This window comes from Salmo salar, chromosome 06 (genome assembly GCF_965601325.2).
Source record: "Salmo salar chromosome 06, fSalSal1, whole genome shotgun sequence".
NCBI classification, from domain to species: Eukaryota; Metazoa; Chordata; class Actinopteri; order Salmoniformes; family Salmonidae; genus Salmo; species Salmo salar.
In genome coordinates this window covers 73,302,283-73,312,341 of record NC_138296.1, presented here as the reverse complement: position 1 = coordinate 73,312,341, position 10,059 = coordinate 73,302,283, and the positions used below count along the sequence as shown (strand labels likewise).

General features: G+C 41.5%; 1 protein-coding gene across 2 annotated transcripts in view; it reads left to right on the top strand.

Moving 5' to 3' along the window:
* Positions 1 to 13: 13 nt before the first annotated feature.
* The window catches only part of LOC106608018 (structural maintenance of chromosomes 6), a 22,593-nt gene continuing 12,547 nt past the window's right edge, over positions 14 to 10,059 (top strand). Inside the window, exons 1-13 of one of the 2 annotated variants that reach the window (XM_014205647.2) lie at positions 14 to 212; positions 644 to 779; positions 3,058 to 3,175; positions 3,408 to 3,513; positions 3,906 to 4,042; positions 4,268 to 4,329; positions 4,439 to 4,519; positions 4,792 to 4,893; positions 5,148 to 5,267; positions 5,435 to 5,533; positions 5,693 to 5,839; positions 6,095 to 6,183; positions 6,320 to 6,484. In XM_014205647.2, the coding sequence (XP_014061122.1) occupies positions 657 to 779; positions 3,058 to 3,175; positions 3,408 to 3,513; positions 3,906 to 4,042; positions 4,268 to 4,329; positions 4,439 to 4,519; positions 4,792 to 4,893; positions 5,148 to 5,267; positions 5,435 to 5,533; positions 5,693 to 5,839; positions 6,095 to 6,183; positions 6,320 to 6,484 (1,349 nt within the window). In that variant the 5' untranslated portion in view covers positions 14 to 212; positions 644 to 656. The remainder of the gene's footprint in view (positions 213 to 643; positions 780 to 3,057; positions 3,176 to 3,407; positions 3,514 to 3,905; positions 4,043 to 4,267; positions 4,330 to 4,438; positions 4,520 to 4,791; positions 4,894 to 5,147; positions 5,268 to 5,434; positions 5,534 to 5,692; positions 5,840 to 6,094; positions 6,184 to 6,319; positions 6,485 to 10,059) is intronic. The other variant, XM_014205649.2, reaches the window with a different exon arrangement.

Genomic DNA, 10,059 nt, shown 5'->3' with positions numbered 1-10,059 from the left:
CTGCTGTCCTTCATTTTTTTGACGTTGCGCGCGGAATCCAGTAAACAGCTGAGTGGATAGCGTCACTTTACATGCAAGCTGTATGTCTTTCGATATCTAGCTACCGCCAAAATTCGCCGATAAGCATTGCATAGCTAGCTACCAAAGTCCATTTTGTGGATATGTTTATTTAAAAACCTTTCCTGCTAATTTACCGACAGAGGTCTTCACAGGTAAGAATGTATTTGTTAGCAAACGTTAGCTAGTTAACGTTACCGGGTTGCTAGTTGGCTAGCTAACGCATAGAGAATGATAGAGGCCTCAGTGGCCAAAATGCCATCTTAGCATTGGGACAGCGCCTCCACCATTTTAATGTTGGCAACCGAGTGGGACTTCCAACTTCATTGTCTGATCCCTCCTGGTAACCCATTTGGAGTCATGTCCAATCAGGTTCATCAGGAGGGTTCAGCCAATCGTGAAGAATACAATTATCTACTATAAATGTCACAGACTCAAAGATCAGTCCTCTATCTATCTCTATGAGCTAATATTAGTAACTTTCTAGCTAGCTAAGTGCCGCTAACGTTAGCTAGTTAGCAAAGAAGTTCTAGCTAGTTAACTGTTCAATTTCTAACGATGGTTTTCTATGATCTGTGTTATACAGGGTGTCTAAGAAGATGTCTAAGAGGAAGAGCAACTCAATTGGAGAGAGCCCACACAAGAGAGTCAGACCCACAGAGGTTCATGATGAAGATAATGAAGTGGGTCCCAGCCAACCTGTGCCGTTAGGATCACATACGGTATCTAAGTTAGCTACTGTACATTTCATTTTTTTGAGACCCTTATAAGAGTAGACTCTGGATTTGTCACTGTCAGTCTAGGGTTGTGCTCCTGTGCTGTATCCAGATTTTTATACCTCCATACAGTGCCGTTTCTGTACAATAACAAGGGGCGCTATTTCTTTCCTAATGTAAAAAAAAGTTTTTTTTTTTTAGGGCTGCAGGGATCTTGATCGTCTCAGCTGTAACCAAGAAACTTGATCTTGCAAGCTAGCCACTTAGCTAACAAGTTAGCAAACCAAATGCATAGCTGCAGCCCTGATCTGGATAATTTCTTTGGCACATCTTAGTTAACTTATAGTTTTTTTATTTAACCTTTATTGTAATTTATTAGTTATAAGCAGTGGCGTTGCACGGTGCCCCAAACTAAAATACCACGGTACAGTGCATTCGGAAAGTATTTAGACCCCTTGACTTTTTCCACATTTGTTACGTTACAGCCTTTTTCAAAAATTGATTAAATGTATTGTTTTCCTCATCAATCTACACAATACCCCATAATGACAAAGCAAAAACAGTTTTTTAGAAATGCATGTATAAACAAACAGGAAATATACATTTACATAAGTATTTAGACCCTTTACTCAGAACTTTGTTGAAACACCATTGGCAGCGATTGCAGCCTCGAGTCTTCTTGTGTAGGACTCTATGAGCTTGGCACACCCGTATTTAGGGAGTTTCTCCCATTCTTCTCTGCAGATCCTCTCAAGCTCTGTCAGTTTGGATGTGGAGCGTCGCCGCACAGCTATTTTCAGGTCTCCAGAGATGTTCGATCGGGTTCAAGTCCGGACTCCGGCTGGGCCATTCAAGGACATTCATAGACTTGTCCTGAAGCCACTCCTGTGTTGTCTTGGCTGTGTGCTTAGGGTCGTTTGTCCTGTTGGAAGGTGAACCTTCTCCCCAGTCTGAGGTCCTGAGCACTGTCAGGTTTTCATCAAGGATCTCTCAGTACTTTGCTCCGTTCATCTTTGCCTCGATCTTGACTAGTCTCCCAGTCCCTGCCACTGAAAAACATCCCCACAGCATGATGCTTCCACCACCATACTTCACCGTAGGGATGATGCCTGGTTTCCTTCAGATGTGACGTTTGGCACTCAGGCCAAAGAGTTCAATCTTGGTTTCATCAGACCAGAGAATCTTGTTTGTCATGGTCGGAGAGTCCTAGGTGCCTTTTGGAAAACTCTAAGCTGGCTTTCATGTGCCTTTTACTGAAGAGTGGCTTCCATCTGGCCACTCTACCATAAAGGCCTGGTTGGTGGTGTGCTGCAGAGATGCTTGCCCTTCAGGAAGGTTCTCCCATCTCCACAGAGGAACTCTGGACCTCTCTCATAGTGACCAGCGGGTTCTTGGTCACCTCCCTGACCAAGGCCCTTCTCCCCTGTTTGCTCAGTTTTGACAGGTGGCCAGCTCTATGAAGAGTCTTGGTGGTTCCAAACTTCTTCCATTTAAGAATGATGGTCACTGTGTTCTTGGGGACCTTCAATGCTGCAGAAATATTTTGGTACCCTTCCTCAGATCTGTGCCTTGACACAGTCCTGTAGTCCTGTCTCGGAGCTCTATGGACAATTCCTTTGACCTCATGATTTGATTTCTGCTCTCACATGCACTGTCAACGTTGAGTCCTTTATATAGACATGTCCGTGCCTTTCCAAATCATGTCCAACCAATTGAATTTACCACAGTTAGACTCCAATCAACTTGTAGAAACATCTCAAGGATGATCAATGGAAACAGGATGCACCTGAGCTCAATTTCCAGTCTCATAGCAAGGGTTCTGAATACTTATGTAAATAAGGTATTTCTGGGTATTATTTTTAATAAATGTGCAAGAATTACAAAAAAACTTTTTCATTAGGGGGTATTGTGTGTAGATTGAGGAATTATTTTAATTTAATCCCTTTTAGAATAGGGCTGTAACATAAAAAATTGTGTAAAAAGGGGAAGGGGTCTGAATACTTTCCAAATGCACTGTATATACTGTGTACTGCCCAAGCCTAGTTGTCATTTATTGTTGTGATTTGAAATATGTCAGGAAAATTGAGCCTATTTCATTCTCAATTTGCCTGACGTATTTCAGTCACAACAGCAGGAGTGACAACACTGACAGTCTGCAGAATCTGATATTATATATTTTATTAAAAGGGAAATAATCAATGACCTGACGTAACTGAAACATTACTGTGCCTCCATATTAAAACATTAGGATTTACTGTAACATCTTTGCTTTGTTTTGTTGCAGACTGTTGGAGAGGTGGGCATAGTGGAGAGCATCTCCCTGAAGAACTTTATGTGCCACTCTCTGCTGGGGCCATTTGCGTTTGGGTCCAATGTCAACTTTGTCGTCGGCAACAATGGAAGTGAGTTCCACCACTTCTTCTTCCTGACTCTTTAAAAAAAGAAAAAAATGTAATTTCTTTTACTCTCAAGATGGTTTAATTGTCGACTGATTATAGATTGTTTGTATAGTGTCTCCACCTGTTACTCTATCGCATGTTTCTTTCAGTTTTTCAGTATTGATCCAATGATGATGCTCAAAGATTTCAGTGCCATGGGTCTGTGTCTGATATTGTGTTTCTAAACGACGGACAGGTGGAAAGAGTGCTGTCCTCACAGCTCTTATGGTGGGCCTGGGAGGGAAAGCTACAACCACAAACAGAGGGTCCTCCCTAAAGGGATTTGTGAAAGAAGGAGAGAGGTACTCGTGTTCCCTGATTATATTTCCTCACTCCCTTGTCTTTGGGGACTATTTCTGCCTTGAAAGACTGGTTCCAGATGTCTGTTAAAAGCATGGTCATTTACCTCAGGCAGTAAACCTCTGTAAATGGAGATTAGTGTAAACATGCATCTGGCATCCTTGCAAGAGTAACTATTATTTCCCCTAGGAATTTCCATACAATAAAACATGTCCCAAGAGATTCAAGAGTTTGTGACAAACCGTAAATGTCAGTGGCTACAGACTTCCCGCTCCTTAATGTGTTAACTATGCCATCTGCCCCATTTTGATAATGCCTACAAAAGTGCCACGTTTATCTTACTGTCATATTTGAGTCATATTGCAACCCTGTTTGTGTCCCTCTGCTCTCCCAGTTCAGCTGACGTCTCCATAACACTGCGTAACAAGGGCAGGGATGCCTACAAGCCAGAAGTGTTCGGCCAGGCTATCATAGTAGACCTCAAGATAACCCGTGAGGGCATGAGGACCTACAAGCTCAAGAGCAAAGCAGGTAATTAATGTAATAAAAATGTATGGATTAACACTCTGTAAATGGGCCCTTCATTCAAACAGGCCTATGGATCTGAGATATGTGCCTGACACTTTAGTGCAAAACTCCCTTTAAAATCAATCTACATAGTTCATTCTGGATCTAAACATTAGGCTATATTTCAAAAAGTGATTCACTGAGCAGTAGATGCAGTATGAGCACATAAGAATGTACTTTGTCTTGCAGGTCATCTTGTGTCTGCGAAGAAGGATGAACTTTTGGCCATTCTGGATCACTTTAACATCCAGGTACTACAACTTCTGTTGACCACCTGGAAGACTGAATGAAAAGATTGGAAACACTGTTGCTGTGATAAATAACTATTGATTTATTTTGTATAATCATTCTTTTCCGAAGGTGGATAACCCTGTATCTATGCTAACACAAGAGATGAGCAAGCACTTTCTGCACTCCAAAGGAGAAGGGGATAAGTACAGAGTCAGTTTGATATACTTGAATCTTTTCATTTATGAAATTCTGTATTTGTGGAGGGCATGGTGTAAATTAAGTTAATAGCATGCATCTTGCCAGCCTGTGTTGCAGGTATCAAATCTCTGCTATGTCTTATTGCTGCATTCTCAGGAAGTGGTTAAATGTCAGTCTGTGGTTTTCAGTGTCAAATAGCATGAGGGTGAAAGAGCTCAATGTAGGCCTACCTTTTAGGACGGCTCTTACCTTGTTAGTGACTAAGTGTTTTTTTTCTTCCACAGTTCTTTATGAAAGCCACACAGCTTGAGCAGATGAAAGAGGATTACACCTATATCATAACGACTAAAAATGTCACTCTAGACACTGTGGAGAAACACGAGGAGGTACGAATCCACTTGGCTTATGTGTGGTGTGTTATGAAATCACCCATCCGAAGTCCCTTGAATGCTTTCATCCAATCAGCCCTGCAGCATGTAGTCCCATAGTGGGTTTATTTTTTATTACTGAAAGATTACAGGGCTTATAAAGCTAGAATTCAAGCTCTGATATGCAAAGTCTTGTCCATGAACAACCAAGAGATCTTAATGGAGTTGTTATAAAGTAGCACTTTCTTTAAGTGTGAATCATTCTGTTTCAGTGTCTGGAGGGGTTAAAGAGGAAGTACCTGGAGAAAGAGGACCGGGTCAAAAGCCTGGCCTCGCTGGACGACATGCACAGTAAACTGGAGGAGCTGAAGAATCAGATGGCTTGGGCTCTGGTGAGGGGAAGCAGCATATCTTCAAAATATGAATCTAAAAATGTATTTATATTATTTGTTTATTTATCAGGGGTCATGCACAACCGATACAGTGTAGCAGATTTAGCTACCCAGCTAAATACCTAATCAATCTGATGTGAAATCTCTTTTGCTCTGTCCTGCACCAGGTGTCTGAGATGGAGAAAGAGGTGAAGCCCATGAGAGAGAAGCTCCAATCAGAGGAGAGGTCCACCGTCAAATACGACCAGAAAGTAGACGAGTGGAAGGTAACTAACATCACCCTCTTAGTTTTACAGCCATAAGAATTTGGTGTGTGTTTCCTTCACATTAAGGAAAAATGCAGCTATTACATAAATTCAAAGTGACTATTTCCCCTTGTTTGTCATTGCTGATGATTGTTCTTTATGACCTCACTTCCTGTCCAGGCCAAGGTGGTGGAGGCGGAGAAGAAGTACATGGGTATCCGGGAGCAACTGGAGGCAATCACTGTGAGGGTGCAGCAGCTTGAGCCACAGAGTGCTGAGCTGAAGAATGAGGCTCAGAGCAGAAGCAAGGCCTTCAACACAGCCCAGGTGAGAGAACAGTGATGAGTGTTACTATACCCCAGAATACCCCAGAGTCTTCTAAATACCAGGGGTTTAGCAAGTGACCGAGATGAGGCTTAACATCATTAACCATAACATCTCCATAATCACAACTGCAGCACAATGAAAAACTACAGCTTCCAGCTCAGAGCTCAACACTAACTATATGTGAGAGCTCGATAACAAGGAGCTCTTTTCTAGTTCACTAGCTGTTGATTCATCTTAGTGGTGTCTCTCTTACAGGCCAGTGTACACAGATTCAAGACCAATCTGAGAGACCTGGAGAAGGACAAGGATCAGCTCTCCAGGAGAATTAATGAGCTCAAGTTGAGGTAGTGCCTCGGATCCTTTCCTACCTCTTTTTCACTTTCAAAATAAAACTTTTGTTGCCATGGGAAAAGTCATTGAATGTTTTCCACAGTCACAAATGGGATTTCTTTCCTTTTTTCTCCTTTCTGCCTCCCACAGTATCAACCAGACATCTGGTGCGGAGACCCAGGTGCGTGTGGAGCGCATGGAGAAGCTGCAGACAGACCTGGACACTCTGAACTTCCAGGACTCCACCCTAGGTCAGCAGATGGAACAGTTCCAGCAGGCTGTGTCCCGGGCCAAGGACGAGCTGGAAAAGATGATGTAGGCACTGGAAACTCCATTATATACAGGCCTGTATATATGACTTGGCTGTACAACGTACACACAAACACACACACACTGTAGTGTCATCATAGGAGTCTGGAGCCATGCCACAGTGTTAACAGGGCTTATGAAATACTCTCAGGGTGTAGTCTAATGTAAACATTATGTGACAGCCATATCAGAAGTAGGAATATTATTTTGTATTTATACAGTTGAAGTCGGAGGTTTACGTGCACTTAGGTTGAAGTGATTAAAACTCGCTTTTCAACCACTCCACACATTTCTTGTTAACAAACTATAGTTTTGGCAAGTCGGTTAGGACATCTACTTTGTGCATGGCACAAGTCATTTTTCCAACAATTGTTTACAGACAGATTATTTCACTTATAATTCACTGTATCACAATTCCAGTGGGTCAGAAGTTTACATACACTAAGTGTGCCTTTAAACAGCTTGGAAAATTCCAGAAAATGTCATGGCTTTAGAAGCTTCTGACATAATTTCAGTCAATTGGAGGTGCACCTGTTGATGTATTTCAAGGCCTACCTTCAAACTCAGTGGGAAAATGGGAAAATCAAAAGAAACCAGCCAAGCCCTCAGAAAGAAAATTGTTGACCTCTACAAGTCTGGTTCATCCTTGGGAGCAATTTCCAAACGGCTGAAGGTACCACGTTCGTCTGTACGAACAATAGTATGCAAGTATAAACACCATGAGACCACACAGCCGTCATACCGCTCAGGAAGGAGACGCGTTCTGTCTCCTAGAGATCAACGTACTTTGGTGCGAAAGGTGCAAATCCCAGAACAACAGCAAAGGACCTTGTGAAGATGCTGGAGGAAACAGGTACAAAAGTATCTATATCTACAGTAAAGCGAGTCCTATATTGACATAACCTGAAAGGCCGCTCAGCAAGGAAGAAGCCACTGCTCCAAAACCACCATTAAAAAGCCAGATTACGGTTTGCAACTGCACATTGCAAAGATCGTACATTTTGGAGAAATGTCCTCTGGTCTGATGAAACAAATAAAGAACGGTTTGGCCATAATGACCATCGTTATGTTAGGAGAAAAAAAGGGGGAGGCTTGCAAGCCGAAGAACACCATCCCAACTGTGAAGCACGGGGGTGGCAGCATCATGTTGTGGGGGTGCATTGCTGCAGGAGGGACTGGTGCACTTTACAAAATAGATGGCATCATGAGGATGGAGAAGTATGTGGATATATTGAAGCAACATCTCAAGACCTCAGTCAGGAATTTAAAGCTTGGTTGCAAATGGGTCTTCCAAATGGACAATGACCCCAAGCATACTTCCAAAGTTGTGGCAAAATGGCTTAAAACCTGTTAGGGCTAGGGGGCAGTATTGACACGGCTGGATAAAAAAACATACCCGATTTAACCTGGTTACCACTCCTACCCAGTAACTAGAATATGCATATACTTATTACATATGGATAGAAAACACCCTAAATTTTCTAAAACTGTTTGAATGGTGTCTGTGAGTATAACAGAACTCATTTGGCAGGCAAAACCCTGAGACATTTTCTGACAGGAAGTGGATACCTGATGTGTTGTATTACCTTTAAACCTATCCCATTGAAAAACACAGGGGCTGAGGAATATTTTGGCACTTCCTATTGCTTCCACTAGATGTCACCAGCCTTTACAAAGTGTTTTGAGTCTTCTGGAGGGAGATCTGACCGAACAAGAGCCATGGAACGATGATGGCCCATTAGACACCTGGCGCGCGAGTTCATGTTGGGTACCCTCGTTCCAATACGTTATAAAAGAGTATGCATTCGTCCACCTTGAATATTATTCATGTTCTGGTTAAAAAAGGCCCTAATGATTTATGCTATACAACGTTTGACATGTTTGAACGAACGTAAATATATTTTTTCCCCTCGTTCATGACGAGAAGTCCGGCTGGCTTAGATCATGTGCTAACAAGACGGAGATTTTTGGACATAAATGATGAGCTTTTTTGAACAAAACTACATTCGTTATGGACCTGTGATACCTGGAAGTGACATCTGATGAAGAGAATCAAAGGTAATGGATTATTTACATAGTATTTTCGATTTTAGATCTCCCCAACATGACGTCTAGTCTGTATCGCAACGCGTATTTTTCTGGGCGCAGTGCTCAGATTATTGCAAAGTGTGATTTCCCAGTAAGGTTATTTTTAAATCTGGCAAGTTGATTGCGTTCAAGAGATGTAAATCTATAATTCTTTAAATGACAATATAATATTTTACCAATGTTTTCTAATTTTAATTATTTAATTTGTGACGCTGACTTGACTGCCGGTTATTGGAGGGAAACGATTTCCTCAACATCAATGCCATAGTAAAACGCTGTTTTTGGATATAAATATGAACTTGATAGAACTAAAAATGCATGCATTGTCTAACATAATGTCCTAGGAGTGTCATCTGATGGAGATTGTAAAAGGTTAGTGCATCATTTTAGCTGGTTTTATGGTTTTGGTGACCCTGTCTTTGAATTGACAAAACATTACACACAACTCTTGTAAATGTACTGTCCTAACATACTCTAAATGTATGCTTTCGCCGTAAAACCTTTTTGAAATCGTAAAACGTGGTTAGATTAAGGAGATGTTTATCTTTCAAAGGGTGTAAAATAGTTGTATGTTTGAAAAATTTGAATTTTGACATTTATTTGGATTCAAATTTGCCGCTCTTGAAATGCACCTGCTGTTGATGGAGTGCACCACGGGTGGCACGCTAGCGTCCCACCTAGCCCATTAAGGACAACAAAGTCAAGGTATTGGAGTGGCTATCACAAAGCCCTGACCTCAATCCTATAGAACATTTGTGGGCAGAACTGAAGAAGCATGTGCGTGCAAGGAGGCCTACAAACCTGACTCAGTTACACCAGCTCTGTCAGGAAGTTGGGCCCAACTTATTGTGGGAAGCTTGTGAAAGGCTACCCAAAACGTTTGACCCAAGTTAAACAATTTAAAGGCAATGCTACCAAATGCTAATTGAGTGTATGAACTTTTGACCCACTGGGAATGTGATGAAAGAAAGAAATAATTCTCTCTACTATTTTGACATTTCACTTTCTTAAAATAAAGTGGTGAACCTAACTGACCTAAGACAGGGAATTTTTACTGGGATTAAATGTCAGGAATTGTGAAAAACTGAGTTTAAATGTTTTTGGCTAAGGTGTGTGTAAACGTCCGACTTCAACTGTATATACAGTACCAGTCAACAGTTTGGACAAACCTACTCATTCAAGGATTTTTCTTTATTTTTACTATTTTCTACATTGTAGAATAGTAGTGAAGACATCAAGACTATGAAACAACAGATATGGAATCATGTAGTAACCACAAAAGTGTTAAACAAATCGAAATCTATTTTATATTGCTGATTCTTCGAAGTAGCCACCGTTTGCCTTAATGACAGCTTTGCACACTCTTGGCATTCTGTCAACCAGCTTCATGAGGAATGCTTTTCCAACAGTCTTGGAGTTCCCACATATGTTGAGCACTTGTTGGCTGCTTTTCCTTCACTCTGCAGTCCAACTCATCCCAAACCATCTCAATT